Genomic DNA, 25,635 nt, shown 5'->3' on the forward strand with positions numbered 1-25,635 from the left:
CATCGTACACCTCAGCAATAGAGCAAGGGAATAAATGGTCTGTGGGCATTACAAATTTGGCAACAGAAAGCAGAAGTGTGTAATCACTACAGATGGGGAATGAGAACAAAAAACAGCAACACAGCAGATTAAGAAATTGTATGATTGCACAAAAGTAGAAACATACTTGAGGGGAACAAGGATCCCTAAATAGCAAATGAGAACCCAGGAAAGCAAAGCCTCTGTCTCCCAACACAGGAGTGAGAGGCAGGAAAACCCTCCTTGTACCAGCATGGGGAGAAAGGCTAAAAAAAATCATGGGATGACAGACTGGTTTGGGTTGGAAGAGACCTTAAAAAAATCATCCAGTGCCACGCCCTGCCATTGTCAGGGACACCTTCCACTAGCCCAGGTTGCTCCAAGCCCCTTCCAAACTGGCCTTGGACACTTCCAGGGATGGGGCAGCCACAGCTTCTCCGGGCACCCTGTGCCAGGGCCTCCCCACCCTCACAGCCAGGAATTCCTTCCCAATATCCCATCTCTCCCTGCCCTCTGGCAGTGGGAAGCCATTCCCCCTTGTCCTGTCCCTCCATCTCTTGTCCCAAATCTCTCTCCAGCTCTCCTGGAGCCCCTTCAGGGGCTGGAAGGGGCTCTAAACCCTCCCCAGAGCCTTCTCATCTCCAGAGCCCCCCCAGCTCTCCCAGCCTGGCTCCATAATAGAGTTGATATTCCCAAAGAGTTTCACAGAGTCCAGAGCCTGTATTTCAGCTTTACCCAACTAAAGCTGTATTTAGGAAAGATGCTGTTGCCACTTACTCTCAAGGAGGAGCAGCAGTGGTGGGACACAGAAAACCCCTGCAAGTCTCAGCTCTTCTTCTGGGGCTGGTTTTAGTTCTAGCTCCTCAGGATCCCACAGTTTCCCTTCTCCAGGGGAAGCTCCTCAGCTCCTTGCTCACCTTTCTTTTGAAAACACCACCAAATAAAGCCCCAGGAAAAGTGGTGAGATGCCACGTTGCTCCCAAGGCACTGCAGTTTAAAGGTTGCAAAAATAGCAACAAACTTTCTCCTCCAAAGAGAGCCCCAAACACACATCCCAAGGAAAACAAAGCCCTGATGGACACAGACCACACGGGACTCCCCACACATTCTGTGCAAGTTTCAGTAATTCAGCTCCAGAGACAAATCTGCCCCTGCTTTGCTCCAGTGTAGCAAATATTCCTCCAGATTTCCTGCCTTCCCAAGAGCATGGCCCAGAAGTAAAGGGGAATATCCACAACCCCTACAAGGATCAGGATGGGAAAAGGAAGGTCTTCAACCTCCTGGGAGTCACAGCTCCTTACTAAACCCTTTTATTTCCCCACAGAAGGCAGCCAGGATGGTGAACGTGGGAGTGGAAGGTTCATTAGCACCTGGGCACTCATTTACCAAACAACCACCGACCCTCACAAATGATTTATATTCCCAACAGATTGATGGGATTACCACAAATAAATGAATTCAAAGGAAAAGCAGGCAAGGATTAAGTGGTGAGGATCTTCTGGTAAAGAAAAAGAAAATTAGGTTAATTACAATCAAGTGTCTGGATTTTTGAAATCTGTATGTAAAAACGGGCAAAACAGAGAGAAAAAATCAGTTTTGCTATGCCATGTATAAATTAGCAGAGAGAAAGAAAGAACACTGCTAAAAAGTAGATTTCAGCCCATGAAAAACAGATTAGTATTTTACATTTTGGGTGAAAAAATAAGCCACTCAGATTTAGTCTCATTTGCTCAACAAGCAAATAGCATTTTCCTGTTTAAAAGAGAGATGAATGAAAAATACAGGTATTTAGTGTTAGAGATTTTTCTGATTGTCAGATTTTTCAGTCCCAAAGGGAAGGGTTTGGCCTTCCAGGTTTTAAAACCTTCTATATTTTAACTTGAATAGAACATTAATTGATGGAAGTGGTCGTTCTGCACACCTGGGCATCCTTTTCGCGGGAAATAATCCTCCCTCCAGAGAAAGACAGACTTTGAGATTTCATTGCAAAATGGTTGTAAAGCTCTGGAAATCCTGACCTGGAAGGTACTAAACGAAACCACCACTAGATATCACCATCTGACTATTTAATAAATCTCAGAAAGATTGTTAATGTGTAAAAATCCCAATTATCCTCTAGGCAGATGAAGTCACCTTCTAGAGGGGCTTAATTCCCACAGCTGAGGCAGACTGGGGAACATCCTGACCAAAGGATTGGGGGAATTTAACTAGAGTTCAGCTTTCTACAGGGTCTGGGTCCCAGGACCTGGTGACTATTCCTCTGTGGGAACACAGAATGAGAGTTGGATATGAAGGTAAAAATTCCCTGCCAGCATTTCTCCTCCAACATTGATTTTCTGGCATGTGGATAAAAATCAACTCCAGGCAGAATCTGGCCGTGGATGTCTGCCCTGTAAAATATGGCACTGCTTTCCTTTGTAATGAAATCCAGCTGCTGCCCTTCAGCGGGCTGGAAAAGCACCTTTCCAGGGATTTTCCCCACGGAATTTGGGTTCACCGAGGCATTTTTCCTGCTAGGGAAAACTGGCACAGGTCCAGTGCAGCTGATGGAGCTTTACTCAAACACAAAATGGGACTCAGCATCTTCCAAATATAAATAGATCCAAAGCAGGTCATGGATTGCAACATGTCAATTAAAATAGAATTGAAATTAAAATAGTATTTAAGTGAGTAATAAATGTGTTTGTCTCATCTTTTTAGAAATTCCCAGATTTTGCCCCTAAAATGTATTCTGCAGCAACATCTTTCTTCCTACAGAGAGAAATTAATTTTGAGAAGTTACCTAAATTCTGGATTAAACCTGAATAACAAATGCTGGGGGGGGGCAGAACATGGACAATATTTTTCCATGGGCAAAACTACATAAAATCAATAACAAAACACACTCTACTTTCCATTAACCACGTGCATTTATCTGCACCTTCATTTGTGCTGCGAAAACACATGTCATTGGGGTGGTTCAAATTACCCATTTTCCTCAAAACACTGCTGTTGCGTGGTTTTATTTTCATTCCAGCTAAAATTATCCACATATGTAAAAAAATTAATTAAAAAATGAGCTCTGAAACCAGGCCTGAGAAGGGATGGGATGAACACAACTTGCCAATAACCTCAGGTTGTGCCAAACTCCCATTATTTATGTGTTTTCTCCTCTGCCACTCCATTTCTGTCATGGGGATAGAGAAGCAGATCCATCAGGGATTCTCCCACGGCAGCAGCTGCTGCTGATCCGCTGACTCCAATCCCTGGGGCTGGGACTGAGGTGAGCAGCGCAGCAGAGAGGGGCTCCTCCAACGCATTCCTCAGCGCTGGGAAGGACTGAAAACCACCGGAGTCTGGAGCTCAGATTTAACCTCCGACTTCCTCATTTCCTGAGGAAGAACCGTGTGCAATTAACTTCTTTCCAGATTTCGGCCTGAACTATAAATAGATCCCAGGGGGAACCAAGGGCTGGGGCATGGCAGCACAAATGCCACAGAGCACTTCTTGCCATGGATTAATTGCAAACCCTTTGGCTATTGATGCCCTCTGGAATATTTCCCTCTCACCCTCTGTTAACTCATTCTCTGCACCTCCACCAAGGAAATCTGGAGAGCTCTGCCCACCCTGGACTCCTCTGGAATTTAATGAAGTCATTTGGCTTCTTCCAAAGGACTCCTGGCTTGATTTTGAACGCTGAGAAGGGGATTAATGAGACACACATGGAATCAGGGCAATGCATAGGGAAGCAAATCCTCCTTTTCCTCTCATGCTCCTAGAAAGCAAGGACAGGATTCAGTACTGCTTATATTGCTTGCACCAAGGTCAGTGGGAATTATGGATCAGGCAATGACCAGTTAGGTCTTGGATGTGTATAAGTCTGATTTTATTAATTTATTTCCTTATCAGGAATTATCTTACCGTCATTTTAATCAGGACAGAGAAGTCTTTACTTTGCCCACTCAGATCACTTCTCCCTCAGGAGCAGCTTCTTCTCAATCCTACTGATACTTCTTTTCAGCTCAGAGATGATTTTAAGAAATGTCCAAGAAATAAAGGTACTGGATTAAAACAAAAAAAAAAAAAAACCCAAAAAACCAACCACAAGCAAGAACACCCAACAAAAAAACTTTATTAGAAAAAACTTCTGCAGAGCAGGTAACAGTCCAATTCATCTATCATTTTACAGTGATGACATAATGAGTAATTTCCAGCTGAAATATTTTCTGAGAAGCAAGAGCAAGGGGAGAAAATGTGTTTGAAAGCTAAACAACAGTATTTCCATACCAAAATCTGCACTTAAATTTCCAAATGCAGATGCAGGAATCTTGCACTACTTTTTCAGGAATGCTGCAGTCATCTTTGCTTGCTGATTTTGCAGAAAATTAAATGCTTTCACATGTGGATGTGGCACTTGGTTTAGTGGCGCTGGGTTAATGGTTGGACTTGATGATCTCAGTGCTCATTTCCAACAGTTCTATGATTATATATATATTATAGAAACACAATTAACCAGTATTTTGGAGAGAAATTAATTTCAAATTCTCCATTAGAAAATGGAAAACAGTGACCTTTACTTCCCTTGCTACCAAAGGGGTTTAAGCCTTAAAATATTAATTACAACAAGTGTAGTGTGTAAATGTTCCCATTTCCCAACCTAATCCTTGGAGTGAAACATTCACACCCGAATCCCATCCCTCTCCTGAGCTCAGCAGCTCAGTCAGGATGTGAAGTCCATCCTGCAGCTCCATTTTGCACCCACTATGTTGGAGATTTGGAGGTTTGGCGTGCTGAACTCAGAGCTGTTCCTGTTGGGAGCGTTGAGGGAGCTGAACAAAGCCAACGAGTGCAAGAGGGCTCCTCTGGCTTTGGATGTTTCTATGTTCTGCTCCTGGGAGATCTGAACACTTATCTGGTCCAGGCTGTTCCTTATCCAGCTGCCAGCGAGGAGGTTTGTTATGGAACCACATCTGGCCAGGCTTTCTTCAAAAAACTGTTTGTAGAGCTCTGCCACTTTGGCTTCCATGTACTTGTTGAGTGTGGAGTTGGAAAGAGGCTCCTCACTGAGCACAATGCTCCTTTCTCCAGCTTCATCTCCAGGCAGGGACATCACACTGGGATTTTTGGGATGCTCACACGGAATGGGGGACTGACCTAGGGGAATATCTATGGAGAGCAGGACGGGGCCGTCGGGAAGTTCATCCCACACATGGTCCAGGACACAGCCGGAGTCACACGTGTGGCCCCCCACACAGTCCCCCCCGATCTGCAGGTCAGGATAGTTCTGGTAAATGCTGTTGCATGGCCAGGATCTGTACAAATCCACCCGGTCTAGGCTTCCTCCTCTCTTGGGGATATGTAAAGCTGGGGATGCAGTTCCTTTAGCCAGCATTTCCTGACCTTTTGAGGGCTCCTTTTCTATGGATCCCCATCGAGGGCCGCTCCTGGCTTCCACTTTGCTGCTTCTGGCAGAGAGCTCCCCCTGCTTCTCACATCCATCAGCAAAGCCTTTAATTTTTGGGATGTCTACAAGTTTCTGTCTCCAGATTCCCTCTTTAGCCTTTTGGGATGCAGGAGATTTGCGAGGCTTATCTGGATGACAGCTTTCTTTATAGATGAGCCTCGTTAGGATGCCTTCTGCCAGCATGGTGACAAGTGTGAGCAACAGGGATCACCAGAGTTCCATGGAGCCCCAGGACTGAAAGACAGGCACAATACAACAACAACTATTATATAAAAATTATATTAGTATTACTATTATTATTATCAATGAACAATGCACTTCTCACAAAGACAGTGATTTTTCTTTCCCTCTCAAGCATTTATTTTTAGCAAACATTAAACTGCATGCTTTTCCTCTTTGCCATGTCCACAAAAATCATTCTGAAGATACAGGGAGGGCATTAATCAGCTGCTTCATCTGTAACATCCCAGGTCTCTTCTGCATCATGGCTACTTGGGACAGATTGTACTTTATAAGCTGTAAAAATCAGCAAAATCATTTTACTTGTCAGTATCAATACCATCAGTAATCAATCAATGTTTTCCATTAGAAGACAACAATTTCCAAGAGCTAAAGAGGTGACACAGAAAAGAAATAAAGATTAAATTCATATTTAGAGGTTGTTTCTGACTTGAGCCCTCCTGTGAGGTGCCAAGGAGCTTCAAAAGATACTGAGAGTTCTGCAAGTATAATAAAACTGTATTCAAAATGCAGATCAAATGTATTTGGAGTCCCTCTTAATGATGAACTTAAAAGACATAAATAGTTAATTTGCCTTCCCCAACAGTGATAATAGTGAAGAGATAAGTGGCTCAAAATAATTTACTACATTTAATGATTCCTTATCATTCCTTTCCAATTCATTGACTGTTAAAATCAATGGGAATCTTCACACTGAGAGTCCGACCTGAACTCCCTGAAGAGATCATCACCGCTGCTTTTATGGAGGAATGGGAAACATGAACCTAAGAAAATCATTCAGTTCTTCAAATATCCTTTTAATCTCTCATAATCAAAGTATCCACATACCCAAAGGGTGCTTGTGGCTCAACACTTTTCACCATGCCTGTACACCCTGGTATATTTGAAACTCGCTACACTGGGTCACTTTTCAATCCCAGTGCTCCTTCCAGGAGATATTCTAAAACTTCAGTTATTTGCGAGACAGAAATTTTCACCTTCCCCCTGAAATTTACACGTTAGTACAGCACAACTGTTTGATTTTTTATTTTTGTGGGGTTCTTTATTTTGGGGTTTTTTATTGTTCCCTCCCTGAAGCTGAAAGTAATATTGGAATTTTGAGGCCAAAACAGGCAGGAAAGGCAGGAGACCTGGTTATCTACAGAGTTATTTACATATGCAAAAAGCAGGGCAACACTTTCTTCAGCACTTCAGGGACTTGGTAAACCAATCTCCAAAAAAAGACGAATACTTGGCAGTCCAAATCTTGCTAAAGGTCGATGGAACTTGGAATGCTGTGTGCCTTGTAGGATGTGGGTAACCAGGTCCTTATCCTGGTCTGTAGGAGCTCAAGGTACCCAGCTCCTTCCCTGCTGATAAATTTTGGTTTATTGCTTTGAAAGTGCTTGTGAAGAGCTAAAATATGGTAACCTTGGAAAAACGGATCCCCTCCGAATAAAGCAAGTGGTTCCCGCGTTCTGGAACAAAGTATAAGGAAAAGAGAAAGGCACAAAAAGCCCAACTTACCAAGCCCAGTCGGGTCCGAGGAGGATTTCCCCGAGCCCAGAGCTCTCCTGCTACAGCTGCTGGGAGAGGGCAGATACTTACACACTCTTTCCTCACTGCTGTCCTTGCAGAAAAAGTCTGACGCACTCATGATGTAGTTCCCCGGCTCTTTTTCCTCATAAAACAGAAGTGACCCCACTGGGAAAGGGTGCGGTTTTTGAACACAAAGCAAGGGCTAAGTCTAAAAGAGGATGTCTGAAAATGAATTGAGATGTTTCTGACCACAGTACGGTGCCGAGGAGCTGCTGACTGCCAGAGCAGGGCACGGGGAGGAGCAGAGGGTCAGGGCTGTGCTGGGCGGAACAAAATCAGAACCAAATTCCACTTCCATCGGCAGGAGCTCAGTGCTGCTCAGCTGACTTGTGGACTTACACCACTTCCCCTCTGGAAACACACAGCTAAATTTAGAGTCTTGTGATGTGCCACTGATAGGAAAGAAGTTGGCAACTTCCTTCCATCCGTTTTTTGATTAAATACCCTGTGTCTATAAAATGCAAACATGACAATGTGCCAATCTGAAAGCAGCAGCCAATGGACAGCTCTGCGCAATCGTGTTGCTCGTTGACCAAAACCACTTTTTTGGGGCTCAGAAATCACCTCTGGCACGTCCCAGGTGTTCCCATGGTGGTTTTAGGTGTCCTCTTCTAGCTGAAGCCAAGTTTATGCACTGAGCCACCCCACCCCTCAGCACAGGGTCCAACCCACAGACAGTCTGAGGAGTCTTCTGTTGAAGCCTTTTCTAACTTTCCTTTTCCCAGAAGATAAAAACCCCCAATACATAAGAAGCTGAATCTCATCTAAGTACTAGATAAAGGATTCTAAAAAGACACTGTTTAGTGACAGGAGCAAGACACAAATGTTCATCCAGTGCCACCCCCTGCCATGGGCAGGGACACCTTCCACTGTCCCAGGTTGCTCCAAGCCCTGTCCAGCCTGGCCTTGGACACTGCCAGGGATCCAGGGGCAGCCACAGCTTCTCTGGGCACCCTGTGCCAGGGCCTCCCCACCCTCGCAGGGAAGAATTTCTTCCTAATATCTAATCTGACCCTGCCCCCTGCCAGAGGGACCTCATGCTGTGCCTTAGAAAGTAGGTTTGGAGTAATTCTGGCCATACAGGTTCAATGAAGTCAGTAAAATTACCCCTCTTCCCTTCTTTTCACCCGTATTTCACAGAAGACTTCAGTTTTAATGGAGGCAAAATGAAAGCTATTTTTACTCCCACCAAATTTATATAAAACTCATTTAATGTTTAAAAGCTGTTCAAAATTATCTGATTTTTAGTAAACTTATATGAGCAATTTCTGTACAGAAAGTGTGGCTGGGACTCCAGCAGAATCACTGCCCACAGTCCTGGCGGGCAGGAACCAGGATGGATCAAATTCCAAGTAGTTTTAAACCTCGCCAGGCTTGTAATTAGTGCCAGCTGCAGCTGGAATTCTTGTGCAGCTGTTTCAACAAAACACAAAAGTAACAGAGAGAGAGAGGAAGAAATCAAGTCAGGTAATTTGTGTGGAGTGATTAAAACCAAGCCAATTTCCATTGCATACCCAGCAAGCTGATCTGTGGAAGATGTCCCTGCCCATGGTGACAAACCAGTCTGGGATTCAGGTGTTAAATGTATCAATACCCATGGAAATCAATGTATTGTCTCAATAAGATCTTACCAAAAAGAAATTCCCTTTTATTTACAAAAATAAAAGTCAGAATGAGATAGAACCAAAGTTATTTCAGAAGCTGAGCACAGTCTGCAGTGAGGACAAACAGCAAGGCAAGGATGTCAGAATTTAGAGACGAATATATATTGAAAAAGAATTAAAAATTACTCTCACAGTACCATTCGTATATGGAAAAAATAAATGCTACCACACTAAATGATGTTATAGGAACTGTGACTGCATGTAGAGACCCTTCTTTCAGCACAGGCTGAGTATTGCATGCACATAAACATGAAATAGATATTAGCTGATTCGAAACGTTTTCTGTTGGGGATTTTTCCCTAAGCACAGCTGTTGCGAGCCCTTTATTTTCCATTCCAAAGGGAATTTCACCCGAACAGCCCAACACCACCCCTGCTCCGTAGCACCGCCACACAGAACTCAGTCGGCCGCCCTCAGCCGGCGCGGCTTAGGCCGGTGCGGGGCGGGGCTTAGCGCTGACTGACAGCGGCATCGCCCAATAGAAAAGCGAGGAGGGCCCGCCTCGGCCGCTGAGTGGCTGCTGGTTGCCACAGCAACGGCGCGTGGCGGCGGCGCAGCGGGGCCCGGGCGCCATTGCGGGCCCTCACAGCAGGGCCGGGCGGGACGTGGGCTCCGTCCTGGCTCTGATCCACTTCGCTTCGTGTAAACACAAAATAGCCTCCCCTGCGTGCTGCGAAAGGGCTCAGGAAAGAACTGAGGCCACATGGGAATTATAGTGCTGCTGGCATTGTATTAATGATGTGCTGGTTTCCTTTTATTTAAGGGTTTTGAAATATTGAGCAAATTAAAACGAAGAAATGGCCAGGTTCCTGATGATATCAATAAACTAACCTGTGAGAGAAGGAATTACTGTAAGGAATTACAGTATATAGGAATAACATATATTGTGTATGTGTATAAATAGATATATACAACAATATAATTACTATATATTACTGCTACAATATATACAGAGCCAAGTCTGATACTTCATGAATACAACACATGTATTTTGTACTAAATTTATTTTGCATACTCAGTACTCACTACTGTGCTCACCTGTAGTAAACCAGCAATTTCTACTTCATCACCTCGATTTTTACAACCCTTTTGCATTTCCAAAACTTTACCAAGACAGACCAAAATTTTTAATAAAAAACTTCAAAATTGTCATAATGAACCTTTCAATCTAAAACATCCTACCAAGATCACAGAATATGGGTAAGTCACAGAATACTTCTGCAGGAAACTAAATAAAAGGTAAAGATTTGGGAATTATTGATTTGTGCCATGGGATTAGGATCTGAGCAACCTGGTGTAAGTAAAGTTGTCACACATTGTGTGCACACATGTAGCTTGGTTTTTAAAGATTTTGGGAAACTATTTTTATTGAGCTTTACATTAATGAATAACAACTGGGGTTTTCAGACTTTTTAATAAAAAAAAAGCAAGAAAAGCAGCGATTTTTCTGAGTTGAACAAGTGGAGTGGATACACAGGGGAAGTAAATGGTATTCATTACAGTTTAGAAATGGCATTCATGGCCCTCTTCCCATCTCATGGGCCAGTTCTAAGACACTACAGAGGGACAAGTGTGAGGGACAAGCAATAATCCCCTTGAGAAGGCATCCTGTGACTGATGGTGCTTGGCTGTGCTTTAGCTGCTCACACAGCAGCTGATCCTGTAAAAATTACAAACCACTCTTTAAAAGATCAGGTTATTGGTTTCCTCCAGAGGATGTGAACTGAAGTCTGGAATTTGGGCAAATCCCAGGGCAGGTCAGAGGCAGAGAATGCCATTTCTGTAACTCTTCAGATCTTCCAGGGGGTGCAGAACTTCCAGCACGTGAAGCCGGAGGGAGGTACCTGCTGATGTACCAGGCAAACAGGGAAGGTAAAAGTGAAGTTTCAGTTTAAAATTTATCCTGCCCTGCCCTGTGGCAACACAAATATGAAATACCACAGCTCCCTGCTGTAAGCAGCATAAAGCTAATTAATTACAGTTTGTAAACAAGCAGAGGAGGAATGGGCGAGCTCTGTGAGTGTGGGAGCAGCTGCTGCGTCCCGGCCACTTCCAACCGGTCCCTGCCCTGGGGAATGAGTGGGAAGGCAGGATAATGTGGGAAATAACCCAAACCTTGACACACTGGTTTGGGTAGGTGTATCCTAAATTAAATCCCATTTAGTAATTAAATCCCATTAGCTGCAACAGGTGAGGGATCCAGCCCAGCAGACTTCACCCACAGCAGCAGCGAATCCCTGACGTTCACCTTGTATAAATCCTGAACTTTTAAAAAGCAGTATTTTCATCTGAAAACTCCACTTTTTTTCAGCTTCAAACTTCAAACTGTGAACAAAACATGCAAACAAGTCATGGTGTGAGAAAGTGTCCTAAAACAACTTTATTGGAATGATAAAGGAATGGTTAATATACAGGTTAAATCCTCAATGACTGCTTTCTACAGAGGAAAAAAATAAGAAAGAAAAGAAAAAATTCAGTTCTTGCACCCATGGAAACAGAAAACCAGCACAGAGGTAACAGATTCCTGGCACTCCTAAAGTCATGCAAGAGATCTGCATCAAAAAACTCAAGTTTTACACACACAACAAAGAGATTTGCGGTATTTTCAGTTTGTGTCGGTGCCTTGTTCCCCAGACAAAGGAATAATTCAGCCTGGCTCACCAGAGCTGCCTTAGGAATGCTGATACAGTTTGAACACTCCCATATGGCAAGGGGGGACAGATGAGGGCAGTGACTTTGCTTTCTTAAACTTGGCCATTTTCTTGACTGTTGAGACAGGGATTGACCTAGTTCCAGAATGTTTTGGGTCGCTGAACTGACAGAATTTGGCAGCAACTTTTAATTACAGCTTCTCCAAAATAATGGCTGTAATTCACCAAACTTGCACAGGAAACACAGTAAATTGGGGTGGGTATAGAGACTTGTGTGTCAAATCCCACTTTCCTCACCAGACTTCATGTAGTATTCCACAGTTCCCAAACACTTGAGCAGGAATTTAGACACAGAGGAAGATTCAGCCAATATTAAGAAAGAAAAATCACCTCATACAGAAAGATGAAATCATAGTGAACAACAAAAATCTGATGCTGGATTTAAAACAACCGAACTTCCATCCCCAAAAGATCTTAAATTTCACAGAACTGCAGTAATTCCTGACGAAAGCTGTTAATAAAAAAGTACAGTTGTGTGTGTTAATCTTTAAGGCAAGGCAGCATCCATCCCTCCCTCTGCCTTGTGATACTGTGCTGCTTTTGTAAGCACAAGCTTCAAACTGCTTCCCAGGCTCCCAAAATGATAAATCAGGAATTAAAATATGGCCAGGAATTACAGGCTCCCTCATGAGCACTGGGAGAACACACAGGTTAATATTGCACGTGGTAAATTCACCCACACAAGACACTGAGAGATTTGCAATTCCTGTGATAGCTTTATGATATGGCAATAAGAATGGAAATGAAGTTTTTAAACCTTAAAAAAAGAGAAGTCTTGCTTAATTACAATAACTTTTGCTATTCAAACATTTATTTCCTCATTTGGAAAAATACTATATGAACCTAATGGCTACTTGCACATGCAGTGAGATGTTTAATGCTCTAAGCAGTGTGAACTGGTATTTTTGTAGAGAAATACATTAAAGGCTTTCACCCTTACACAGGTAAGGAAATGCCATTTCTGGCGTTTTGGCTTGTTTGCAACATTGAATCTTGCCCCAGATGTGTCATCGCTCGTGCTTAGGCAGCTGTGAGGAACCTGTGTCCATTGCCCACATCCCTTTTTGTCCAAAGAGCCCACACAGATCACTTAAATGAGAAATACATGGGGTTTGTTGGGGTTTTTATCATCTGTACAGTGTGTAACAATACAAACCTTAAATATCCATTCTACAGAAGACAAACACAACTTTCCAAAGTGACTACAATGGTCAAACTACACGGTACCACCTACAAATTCATCTGAAACCAGGAAAGACACTGAAAAATTACTGTGTAACTCAGTAACATTTTTGAGGCAGCTCAGGCACTAAATTAGTATCTGACGAGGTTTTAGATGCTGTTTTCCATAGTTTAAATAGCCAGATCTCTAAGTAAAACCCATCTGCATTTTTAGTACTAAAATAGTTTCTTTAAGTTTACACAAAATGGACGAATTGCCAGGACAGTTTAAACTAAATGTAACTCATTCATGTCTGATTGCTTCGGCTTCCATCAGAACCCGCTCCTGCTCCCTACCCTGAAATTCCCATTTCCATCCTGTGTTCAATTTGTGTTACTGACAGTGAATGCTGCAAGCACCAATCAAATGTTAGAAATCACATCTACATTTCTTGAAGCAGAGACAGTTGGACTATTTTATAAAAAGCTGTGGAAATTCCCTTTACAGACATTTAAGGCAGTTGAAATTCACGCTTGCTGCTTGGCCAGTGCTTCAGCTTCCTGAAACAGCAGAAGAGAATTGCATGTTAGTAGTTTCTCAGTATGTTTCAGAAACAAACACTGTAAAACAATAACCTGCATTTTTCAGTCTTCTTTCAGCCTTTGTAAGGTGATCACAAATGGGAACAGAATGACAACAGAAGAAATGCACAAGGAATTTCCTTTTGGTTCCTCCGAGTGTACTTTTGACTGCAGAATAATTCAACTACCTGCTAGCAGCACCATGACCTACAAGGAGACAAATGAGAGACGAATTCCCATTGCCCTCAGTGCAGCACCTCAGTGGGGACAGCCTGGCTCATTCGAAAGGACAAAGTTCAACATCTGCTAAAATGTGTTGGAGCCGTTTGCTTTTGTGACTGCACAGAAATACTCAAGATAACAGATTCAGTATCATTGTTACCATGAGCCAGCATTGCTGAACAAACAAAACACATGAGGAAAAAGGACTAAGAGGGGAATTTCCAAGAAGTCTGTAAGATTTTTTTAAGAGAGGAGACACAGTGGGCGACCCCAGCCTGCAGGGCAGGAAGTCCCACGCGTATCTCCCGTATCCTGGACGTGGTGGATCACTCTGGTTTTCCTGGCTAACTGCCCTCATTCTGCCTTTGAACTCAGGGCGTGGGAAGAGCCTGGCTTGGAGCTGCTGTGCTCCTGGCCCCTGCTCTGCTCTGCTGGCCTGTCATGGGTCAGAGAGCGGGGCTATGATGGTACTGTGCACCCACAGGCCTCGTGCGAGGACATCCCAGCCATCCACGGCACAAAAGGCAGGTGAACAATGAAAGGAAGATCAAAAAAGAGCTACAAAGCCTGGAAAAAAGCAGCATGGTTGATATTCTCTAAAAGACAAGCGGTTCTTTGAATGGTAAGAAAGAGGAGAAGGTTCTCTTGGCTTTGTAACAACTCCCTTAACCAGCCCAGGGCACTGCAGTGGTGACACCTCACTGGCTTTCTTTTTGCAAGACAAAGAACTTCTCTTTAGAACAGACAGTGGAAAGCTGGAGAGGATTCCTGGTATTTCCCTCACACCCAGGAAGGCTGATACAAGTAACCTGCTAACCTATTCTTCTTGGAGGTCAAACTCCATTTCCTTGGGCATAGTCCTGCAAGTTATCTGGGAGAGGCTCAGCTTTCCAAGCTTGACACTGTCCCTCTTTCATAGTTTTCCTTATTTCTCCATCAAGGCCCCTTCACTGAGCATCTTCTCAGTCCTTAAATCCATAATAAAGAAATAACTAAACATAGCTTTTAACTCACAAAATCCTCTCCCTTTAAAATCCACCCATACTGCTTGAAGTAGAGATATTTAAGGTAAACTGAAGGCCAGCCTTTCCCAGAGTTTGTAGATCCAAAGGACAAACTAAACCGCTGGGGCTCAGAAAATAGTTACTTCCATTTTCCACGCTCACTTCTAAGCCAGTCCTGTTTAGCATTAATATTAAAGCTTTGTGTTCAGGGTCAAATAACTTCCCAAATCTCTCCTGATGATTTGAATGAAAGTTTCCTGCCAAGGCTTCTCCCAGCCTCCTGCCATTTTCTGCAGATGCCATGTCATTCCCTACAGCATTATATCCAAGCTGCACGCAGCTATGCTGGAAATGCCGATTTCAGCATCTACAAATCCGTGTACCCTCCTCAGCAGCAGGCAGTCAACTTGACTGGACATCCTAATTGTGGGAGGGACTCCCAAAATCAGCCCTAGAGCAGGATGGAAGGGATACAAGGTCACTTCTGCAAAGGTTATTTACCGTCAGCAGCCCAACACAACATGGAAATTCAGCAGAGTACAACTGTGTTCTAACCCTCCTGTTTAAAATTCACCTTTTCCTTAGGTGAGGACAGAATGGGAGCATCCCTTAGGGCAGAAGCAGAGTTCCTGACAGCCATGCTGGCTGCTCCTGCCAGCCACCAGGTCTGGGAAGCAGCGACGTTCCCAGCGTTACTGAGACAGGTGACCTGATTTGTTATGGCAGCAGCTGCTCTCTGCTACCCCTGCACTTCCCAGGGGAAAGGCAGGAGCTTCCCTGCATCCCACAGTGTCAGGATAGCTTCCTGGTTGCTTGGCTCCATCCTGCATACTCTGCGGAGCAGTGCACTGCAGATGTTCCAAGGAACCTCACCAGGCCCTGGGCGCAGCTGGTCTGACGCTGCTGGTGGGTGATGCTGGGGTGCAGATCCTGGGCTCTGCTCTGTGGAACTCTTTCCTCATCACATCATTCCCATCAGTGGAGCTACTACTGGAAATTTGGCTCCCAAAACCGCTTCAGTCTGCCCAACAACCTGCAGTGCTCACTGCTCATGGGTCACCATCCACCTTTAAAATTAGGTCTCTTAGTGATGTGCACAGCATGACCTTCGACTCGTACATGAGTAAAGCTGAAAGGGAGCGGCGTGTTTACCCACTGGAACAAGAAAGCTGGAAGTGACCTGGAGGATCCTGCTGCTGTCAAGTGAAACGTATAAAGCAGGCTTGTCTTATCCTATCAAAATCAAAAGGAGAATTCCAGCCCATTGCATCCACAAAGCAGCAGCCCAGTTTGTAACTGGCAAAGGAAAATAAGCTTTGGATAACAAGCTGGAGGAAGAAATTACTCTGAAGCAAGACCATGTTATTTCAGAAACAGTGGCTCTGGTTTCAAGGGATTTTCTAGTAGAAAAACCTCATCAAAATTTCACATGAATTAATTTTTTTTACTGAATTGAAAACATTCTTTTATTTTGGGATAATTTTTTTCATCTAGATTTCTTATGTGTTCTTCAGTGCAAATATTAACTACTCTTTTGAAGCTGAAGCCTGGGAGCCTCTGGAGACTGAGTATCTCCCAGGGAGATTGATGGGGCCAATGACACCACATGTGCCAGATCCTATTCTGAGCAGAGGAGGAGGTGGTGTAAGCCACAGGCTGGGACTCACTGTGAGGAGGTGCTCACCTACCTTTGACCCAGGAGGTGCAGTCAAGCCCAGAAACGCATACACGGCGTTGTTCTCCCGCGCCTCAAAGAAAGCATTGTAGTCCTTCATCATGGCAGAAGGGAGAGGGAACAAAAGACAGAGGAGTGAATTGTCAGAAGTAATCTCAGCTCAGTTTGCGGTGTCACCCAACCCACACCAAGCAAACTGCTTCCTGTGGCCAAATGCAAAATCCAGCATCACCTCAAGTACGTGGCATTAGCACTAACAGCACACAAACTGGTCTGGCTGGAAAGGGACAAGCTGGGAATTCATTCTATATCCCAACGAGATGTTGCTGTGAGGTGCTCCAGCCTTTCCCAGAGGGACAGACTCCACACAAGGCAGGTATTGTCACTGATCTGGTATGGACATTCCTCCTGCAGAAGCAACTGAGACTGGACCTTGTCCTCAGAAACCCTGATGTTCCCAGATGTCATTGTAATTCCTGATAATGATGACAGCTGTGCAACTGTGGACTCCAGCTCTTAAATCTGTCAGAAGTTCAACTGGAACTTTTACACTGAAAGTGCACCTTTCCCACCACATTTCCCACTAAGGATTAGTCTGTGCAAGTGAAGGCAATGGGGCGGCACTGTTCACTCACAGTGTATTACAAATGCCCTAAACACACACAGCCACTTCCCAGGAAAATTAAGGTAATAAATAAATAAAAAGAAATACCAATTGTCAAACCCCAACTAAAGGAACTCAGAAGTATTGTGCAATCTCACTGTTGTTCAAGTTACTACACAATTCCCTCACTCCGACTTCTCAACTCAGCAGGGAACAGTCCTGTGATTTTCCTGCTCTCTGTTTTTAACTGATGCACATTACCAGCCTCTTCTAGCTTTCCTGGGTAACATTTGGATGCAGCAGTCCTGGCTGGGAAGCCCAAGGCAGGCAGTAGCTCAGTCTCAGCCTGGAGTCAGGGAGAGCTGTTTAGGGCACGCTGCTCCAGATTCCTGACTGACTGGGAGGTAAAAGCTTAAGGAACAGCAACTGCTGTTTGAAAACAGCAGAGAGGGGCAGCTCTAAGGAGAAGCTGCTGCAGCTGGAACAGAACAAAGTACAGGGACCAGAAGATTCCAGCTGCCTGGACTTCAGGGATATCAAATTATTGTTTCATTTGCACATGCAGCATTTGCATGCTGGTTTGATAAAAATGTGTATGGTTATGGTAAATCCTCCCTGAAGCCCTTCTGTTGACAGGACTGGGGCTGCTTGATAACAAAGGGATTGTTTATCTTGCTGGTGCATAGTCCATGAGCCTGCTCCACAGTGTCTCCCAGGACAGGAATTCCTGGGCCTGAGGAGCAGGGCTCATGCCAGCCCACACAGCATCTCCAGTTCAGCCTCTCTGCTGTGCACGGGCCAGGAAAGCCAATTTGCTCTTTGCTCTGCCAGTTGTGCTGCATCAGATGGAACAAACAGGGAACTTCATGCTTGAGAGGCATCAGATAAAGACAGAAAGAGGTTCAAATTCTGGGCACAGAATTAAATTTTACCTTCCTGAAAGCTGAAGTGTAGCCACTCAAACCCAGCAACATTAAACTGACCGAATTTCAAAAGTTCAATGTTACATCAACCAAAATTCTGGGGATGATATAAACCCATAGCAAGAACCTTGTGACCAGACCCTGCTCAGACAACTACTTATCTGTCACTCCAAAACAACCTTTTTCCATGTCACAACCAGTCAGTAAAATTTTGAGAGCCAAGTGGCACAACAGCTCACTGTGGATATTATTTCAAGTTCTGCTTCTATTACAAGCAAGAAAAATTCTTGGCACATTGAGAATAATTTCTTTCTGTAGGCACAGATTTGTCTCACAAAGGTCCAAAACCGGCAGGTCCTGACTTACAGACTGTGCAGGACACAACCAGACTTCAAAAGGACCAGAGGAATGCACACTGTGAGCTCTGTTCAGAAGATACTAAGTTTTAAAAATAAAACTAACAGTTAATCTAATAATCATTCAAGCATGGCCTGCTGGGTACAAGTACTGCAGGGCAACTTACTTTTCATCAAGCATTAAAGTAATTACAGTAGGATTTGTGTTTGCAACACGAGTTTTAATCTGTCCAAGGCACTGGAGTAAGTGAACCACAGCAGCCTTCCCTGTGCAAGCAGCACACAGAGCTGGTCCCAAGAAGGATCAGAAAACTGATTTATGATCATGGCAGACATCATTTCATATCATCTGGAGATTCACACCTACTGGCAAACCCCACATGGGCAGAACTTGTGACAGAACATAAGGTTGGTGTAACAGGGCCAGATTTCTGTGAGGTGTTAGTTCACAATCATGGGGAAAATGAGGATTTAAAAAAACCTGGGAACTTTCAGAGCCATAAGATGGGAAAAAACTCATAGGAAAAGAAAATTACATATGCACTGTAAGGTAGGATCCGAATCAAGAGGTCCACATTTCAATCTCTCCTATGGTGTGACTGGAATATTCAAAAATCAATTATTACTAAAAGCCCAAGATGGGGGAAATGTCTAACACCTCCCACAGCCTTCCCAGTTTGGACAACTGCAGCTGGGCAAGCCCTGCCTTGCTGCTCACCGCAGTGAAGCACAGGCTGTTGCAGCGAGGCAGAGGAGTGGGATGAGCACAGGGAGAGCTGGAGGTGAGTGGGATGAGCACAGGGAGAGCTGGAGGTGAGTGGGATGAGCACAGGGAGAGCTGCAGCAGCCCTTACCCCGAGGTAGCGGCTGTCGTTGAAGAGCCGGGGGGGCAGGGGGTTCCCGCTCGCTGGCCGACTGTCCTCAGGGACGTTCTCCCGCATCCATTTCCGGTTCTCCTCATTGGCCGCGATATCCTTCTCCTCAAATTCAATTTTGTTGGCTTCCAAGAAGCCTAACACATCTTGTTGCTGCTTTTTAATCTGTCACAAAAGAGAGATGGCAAACAAAATCAGCGAAATAATTTTAATGCGGTTCCGGGGTTCGCTGCAGAAATCAGGGGATGCAAACCAGGCTGAAAATGGGAGTGGTAAGAAAATTCTTAGAATCAAAAAGTATTTTCTGAAGAGTCAGAGCTGAGCCTTGACTTGGCTCCTACAAAACGGAACAGGCTGAAGCCAAAAGATGCTGTCCCTACACACATGGGCGTGTTGTGAACCTTAAAGGTGCCCACCCAAAAGCAGAAGTGTGAGCAGGGCCCTTGTGCTGGCCAGGTTTTACAGTTAACTCAGGGGAACGTTGTTTTTTCAGGTGCACTGGAGTTTGCTGGAGGCACATTTGAGGTACACACTGCTCCCCTGTGCCCTTGGAACCACAGGCTGAACCCCCCCTTCCTTCTAGAGTCCAAGTTTTTGTCCACCTCAGTGCCAAAAGAGACCTCACCAAGCATTTTTGGTTCATGCTTGTTTGCACAAAAACCCCTCCCCTGCTGTGTCCTGGGTGTGTCAGCAGGGCAGGTACAGTCCCTGGAGGGCTGTGACCCCACATCCCCATCCTCACTCGTGTCAGGGAGGCTGGCTGAGGTCCCACACCTGATGCCACCCATCCTTGTGCACTCACACAGCATCCAAGGGAAAAGCAGGATCTGTGAGGCAAGCACGGTGCTGGCTCTGCACATGGAAGGTGGTTTTTATTACTGTCATTATGAATGACTGACTTCTCAACACAGAGATGTTCTGCTTATGCTCTGCTGTCCCTTTGCATGACTTTACCACCACAAAGGAGACTATAACCATGCACATCCTGGCAAACAATAAAAAAATGGAATTTAACGGGAAATTTGTTTTCTTCAAATTACCTCCTTCACTGCAAAGCCAGTCCAAGGCCTGGCTTTACCCTAATGAGCTGGGTGCCCCAGGAGCAGCGATTCACACAGATGTTGCACTGGTGCTAACTCAGGTCAGCCGCAGCTCCCGGAGCAGCCGCTCCATATACGGCCACAGGCAAACCCGGAGCTGCCGGGGTCAGGGACAGCCAGCCTGGAGCCAAATATGGAGCCCGTCCCCCGGCTCGCACAGCCCCGCACCCACGGGCACCCGGCCCTGCCCCAGCCCTGCCCCGGCCCGCACAGCCCCGCACCCACGGGCACCCAGCCCTGCCCCAGCCCTGCCCCGGCCCTGCCCCGGCCCGCACAGCCCCGCACCCACGGGCACCCAGCCCTGCCCCGGCTCGCACAGCCCCGCACCCACGGGCACCCGGCCCTGCCCCAGCCCTGCCCCGGCTCGCACAGCCCCGCACCCACGGGCACCCGGCCCTGCCCCAGCCCTGCCCCGGCCCGCACAGCCCCGCACCCACGGGCACCCAGCCGCGCTGGGAGCGCCAGGAGCAGCAGGGAGTGTGGGGACAGCGCTGCCCTGAATTATGTGGGCTGCGGAACACAGCCTGGCAAATCCAAGGAGGGAATCTTCCAGCGCCCCCTGACTCGGTCTGGAGCTGCTCTATCCATGGCAGGTTCAAGCAGACCTCAGGAGGGGTGCACCCAGCCCAGTGCAGCACAAAGGGACTGATCCTGCTCTCCCGACAGAGGGAAATGTGCTCCCAGCTCCAGCAGGGAAGCTGCCTGCCCCGGGCTGCGAAGCCAACGTAATTCCTCCGACCACAGGAGCCGCTGGACTCGCTGTGTGAGCACCCCGAAACACAAGGATATTGCTAATTTTCATCATGGCTAAAAATAAATCAAACTGGAGGAGTTAATACCGCCCCGAGGAAATAATTCGTGTAGAGGCTGTATAAAAACATTCTCAGCAGACTCAAAGCTCTGGATAAGAGGTTTCCTTGCCTGCCTCTAACAGCAGCAGGAAGGAGCAGGGGAAGCTTTTCTCCGTTGTTCTACAGCTCAGAGGAGGAAAAAAAAGGGAGCACTTCCTTCATGAACTGTTCTGTAGGGCTAAGATAAGGGAAAAGTCTTTGGAATTGTAAACTCCCCTGTCAGTACAACCTAGTAGTAAATGTAATTTCAGATCCAAGTAGTTTTTATTACGCTCAGGTCCTTAACTTGTCCAAAATCCATTGCTCAGTGACAACGCACTTTGAGATGCCCCAGAATTATTAAGGAATTAGAGAAAACCAAGCTTTTACCAACACTACCATTAACCTGTACACTCTGCCATGTAAAAGAAGAGCTCTGAGTTGGACAGGAATCAGCATTTTGATCCCCTGAGAAGTCACTTTATTTTTTTAATCATTTTGACTATTAGATTGTCTCAGCCACACACAAATCCTCACACCTTCCCAGCATCTCAGTGGGACAGTCTCTGGGTTGTTTTTTCAGCTCCAGGAGGTACAACCACATCCCAAACTGACGACTGTGGCTCTGAAGGGTAATCACAACCCTCTCTGCTTGTTTTTAAAGAGCTGGAAAAGCTGGATATGTATTTTTTTCTGCCAGAAAAAGCACTATTGTAAGGCAAGCATGAAGTCTGGTTTCCTGTGTTGCTCTCAGGCCATCTGTAGTCAAGGGAGGTAATTCTCTAGAGAACTCTACAGAAAAGCAAGGATGGTGTTGATGCATGAGGGATATTAGTCTGGAACCCTTGTTTTCTGGCCAGACAAAAAAGAAGTTGGAAGATTAAGCAGCAATGTTTTCTCCCAGCTCCTCAGACAAGTCTTCCGGCCACAGTGATGAGCACTTACAAAAGAGCAGCAAATGCTCCAGAGAAACGGGGCATGCAGAAGGGACACCGAGCTGCCAGATCCTGTTATTTTATGGGATTTTATTTAGAAAACTTCCATTAATCTCAGGCAGTGGAATAGCACTGGGAGGGAAGGGCCGAAAATAGAGCAAGAGACGTCTGCTGCTGCTTCAGGGTGTTTTGTCTTACTTGAAAGGGCACACGTTCTCCTCGGGACAGAGCCTGGAAGATGGTTCCTGCTGCCCATGTTTGGGAAGGAGCGAGGATCCTTTCTTCAGGATGCGCCTGTCGACACGCAGCGCTCGCTTCCCAGAAAACCTCTCCCAGTTGCCGAAGCAGGCATGGACAGCGGCCAGCGCCTTCCCAGAGCCCGCACCTCGGCCTACGTAAACAACTGTCATGTCTGAAGCCGCTCTGGCCTCTGAAGTGCAGCTCATTGCAGTTGGCAAACACGAAAATCCTTGTTTATTCCAAATGCTCCTGACACACTGTGCAAAGCCCAGAGCAGCAGCCGAGAGCCGGGAATGCACCCAGAGTCAGCACAGGAGCCGAGGAGCCAAGCAGGGCCCTGAGGCTTGGGACCAGTACTGGGTGGGGCAGGAGGATTTATGGAGACACAAAAGTACAAGAACAGAGAAATGAAAGACAGGGATGGACAGACAGCTGTAAGGATGGGAAGAGGCTGGGGGAAGGAGCAGAGGGAATGAGCAAAATGGAGCAGGGGAAAATCCCAGAGGGATGGAAGGAGAAGGGGTGGGAGCAGGTGAAGTCAGTACTGCTGGGAGGAAGGGCTGCATCCTCTGGAGCTCCCCACTGCCTGCCTTGGAACAAGGATGCCCTCAAACAGCCTGTCTTGCTCACAGGTGCCTTTATCCCCACCCCAGAAAAAGAAACACATCCTGGTTTCTCTGCCTCAACACACACTTGGGAGAAAAACAACTCCTAAGGTGAGTGGAGATATTCTGCTTCTTGCTGATGTTCCCAAGATACTACTGAAAGGAACATTTAATGAAATAAATCTATTTTCTCTTTGTTTTGGCTTTCAGGGTCTGTTCCCAAGACAGAAACAGCTTTATGGCAAGTTATTGGTGGTTAAGCAAAGTCTCACCACACACTGTGATCCTGTGCTAGAAAATCCACTGGGTATCAAGATTCCCTTCTTTTCCAGTTACGAGCCAATCATGGAACATTAAGCTTTCAACAGAGCATGGGCACAAATTAACATAAAAATGAGTGTAGAATTGTGAACAAGTACTGCCCCTCACTTCAGTACACATCAGAAATTCAATTTACTGTTCTTAGATCTAGCTCCCATCAGTGATACCAGTAACACAAGAGAAACCACGTCAAAGCTGCCAAGAGTACAAACAGGTGATGTTTGCCAACAAATCAGCCCATCAAAAATAAAGTTTTAACCCCAAAGTGGGAATAAACTTTCCAGAAAATGCTGCAACATTTTAGATTCTCTTCCAAATCTTTACTCATTGAAAAAAAAAAAAATTTAAAAAAAGAACTCGGCAAAAAGATAATAAGCAGAAAAGGAGGAAGGGATGATGCTGTGGGACCTTGGTCCAGCGAGCAGGCAGCATTCCAGCCTTAGCTCCAGCCAGGACTGTGCTGGCTGTTCAAGAGCCAACTTCTCCCAGCACCACCCCACTGCAGGGAAACACTTATTTTAAACACTTTTTGGAACATCACAGAAGGTTCTATCTCAGGCACACACACAGAGCACAGTCCAGTCCACGCTGCTGGCCAAGAAAGGGTTTGGGTTGGTTTTCTTTCAGTCTTGTTATTTTTTCAGTTTATAAATAAATCTCTTGTTGGACAATAGACATGTTTTGGAAACCTATTTATGGACCATTGGAACCCAAAGTAAGTTTACAGTCTGAGTGCTGCTGTTTTGATCCAACAACAAACTTGCTGACCGCGGCTCTGCCGTCCTGGCCCTTGGCACGGGGCTTCTCCACCACTTCTGTGGGTCCTGTGTCCCAACTTCCATGCAGGGGAAAAACACAGATTTTATTAATTGCTTTCCCAATCATGGGATTAAATGGTTCATGCTTTATTGTGAGGATTTAAAAGAATTATAAAGAGATTTCTTATGATGTTTTCAGCCATCGTTATATCATCAGTTATAGCATCAGGACAAAAGGAAATGGCCTCAAATTGCACCAGGGAAGGTTCAGATTAGGAATTAGGAAAAAGTTTTTCATGGAAATGGTTATGAAGCATTAGAACAGGCTGCCCAGAGAAGTGGTGGAGTCACCATTCCCTGGAAGTGTTCAAGAAACAAGTGGATGTGGCATTGAGGACACGGTTTAGTGCTGAACATGGGGCTGGGGCTGGGTTGATGGTTGGACTTGATGATTTCAAAGGTCTTTTCAACCTTAACAATTCCATGGTTCTGCGATTCTCTCCAGCTCCTGCTGAAGGTGTGTCCTGAACTGCCTCTCCCAACCCCACAGCTGGGATCCAGCACCAGGACAACAGAGAAGCAACACCTTACAGCAAATCTTACACATTTGATCTTACACATTTCTCAATGAAGTTTCAAGACAACACCACATTTAAAAGGGGATTTTTTTTTTCCATTTCCAATTCCAGCCTTCTGGGTTCTAGATAAGCAAAAGCAACTACAGCATTAAAGCAGTTGTATTGTATGCCAATGATGATTTTAAAGACGCTGCTTCATACTTAGTGGGAGCATATCTTTAAATCCCAGAAGCAGCTGCTTTGTGCAGGAAGGTGAAGTCCAAACTCCAGGGGATGCTACTGGTTGTGGCCAGACTTGCACCCAGCAGTTCTCCAGAAGCTTTAGAGTCTTCTGAAGATGGATAAGCTGAAATGTAAGCAGTGAATGGGAAAAGTGCAGTGCAAGAAATGTTCAGCAAATTCCAGTGGCAGCCACCAGCAGCAAGGTGGAAACCCCCAGGAAGTGATTTTCCTTGGAGGAATGGGCAGCACAAGGAATGCCAAGTGCTGCCAAGACAAATTGACTTGTTACAGGGTGTTCTGTGGACTGAGCTGTGGCCACACTGCCACACTTCACTGCCACTTTTCAGAATTAGACTACCAACTATTGGGGGTTTTGGTTTGGTTTTCATATGTCTCACCTAATTTCTCAAATGGCCTTGCCTTCCTCACCTGAGTCCCTAATGCAGAAGCTCATCCTTGCAAATGAGCTGCAAAATGCTTAGAATTTCTCCTCCCACTACAACCTAATTTGTAGGAATTAAACAGCCCAGCAGCTCAGCCATGGATTTAAATGTCACAGATTCCTGACGGCCCCCTAAGCTCATTCTCCACCCCAGCACACAGCAGAAGGGCTCCCTTCCGAGCAGCCTCAGTCCTGGCCTCCATCATAGTTTTCCTTGCTTTTACTCTAATATTCCAGAAGCTGTTTTTTTGTCTAGAGTGGTTTTGTTGGTTTTATTTGTATGAATAAGCCAATTTTTTCCCCCCTATAGTTCTGGTGGTGCCACTGTAAATGGTGGTCAGAGGGTGGGAAACCTGCAGGCAACTCCAACAATGACCTGGCTTGATCAGAGCTTTGCCAGGTGTTTCCCAGCAATTCCTGTCTCACTGTTACTTCTCCCTGCCTAGTAGAACATCTGCCTATTTTTAGGTCTGGCTAATTATCATCACAGAACTCAAAGCACTTCTTTGTTCTGGTTATTTTAAGCAGAGCTTTACATGTAGTGGTGC

The 25,635-nt window shown here is 45.5% G+C and overlaps 2 protein-coding genes across 5 annotated transcripts in view; both read right to left on the minus strand.

Moving 5' to 3' along the window:
- Window positions 1-4,109: 4,109 nt before the first annotated feature.
- Window positions 4,110-8,155, minus strand: LOC125333467 (TLR adapter interacting with SLC15A4 on the lysosome-like). Of its 4 annotated transcripts, XM_048319367.1 has the most exons (3): window positions 7,208-8,155; window positions 5,862-5,977; window positions 4,110-5,695 (listed from the first exon to the last, which is right to left on the minus strand). In XM_048319367.1, the coding sequence occupies exon 3, from the start codon at window positions 5,642-5,644 to the stop codon at window positions 4,718-4,720; it is 927 nt and encodes a 308-aa protein (XP_048175324.1). In that variant the 5' UTR covers window positions 5,645-5,695; window positions 5,862-5,977; window positions 7,208-8,155; the 3' UTR covers window positions 4,110-4,717. The 4 variants fall into 4 exon arrangements, with proteins under 4 accessions (XP_048175324.1, XP_048175329.1, XP_048175326.1 ...); XM_048319372.1 differs by lacking the exon at window positions 5,862-5,977 and having other exon boundaries at window positions 7,289-8,155; XM_048319369.1 differs by lacking the exon at window positions 5,862-5,977.
- A 3,143-nt stretch (window positions 8,156-11,298) lies between these two features.
- Window positions 11,299-25,635, minus strand: part of SH3BGRL (SH3 domain binding glutamate rich protein like) — a 30,209-nt gene continuing 15,872 nt past the window's right edge. The window contains exons 2-4 of the mRNA XM_048318935.1: window positions 19,036-19,221; window positions 16,312-16,392; window positions 11,299-13,376 (exon numbers count right to left, since the gene is read on the minus strand). Of these exons, the coding sequence (XP_048174892.1) occupies window positions 13,344-13,376; window positions 16,312-16,392; window positions 19,036-19,221 (300 nt within the window). The 3' untranslated portion in view covers window positions 11,299-13,343. The remainder of the gene's footprint in view (window positions 13,377-16,311; window positions 16,393-19,035; window positions 19,222-25,635) is intronic.

The sequence above is a fragment of the Corvus hawaiiensis genome, chromosome 14, assembly GCF_020740725.1.
Source record: "Corvus hawaiiensis isolate bCorHaw1 chromosome 14, bCorHaw1.pri.cur, whole genome shotgun sequence".
Taxonomy (NCBI): Eukaryota; Metazoa; Chordata; class Aves; order Passeriformes; family Corvidae; genus Corvus; species Corvus hawaiiensis.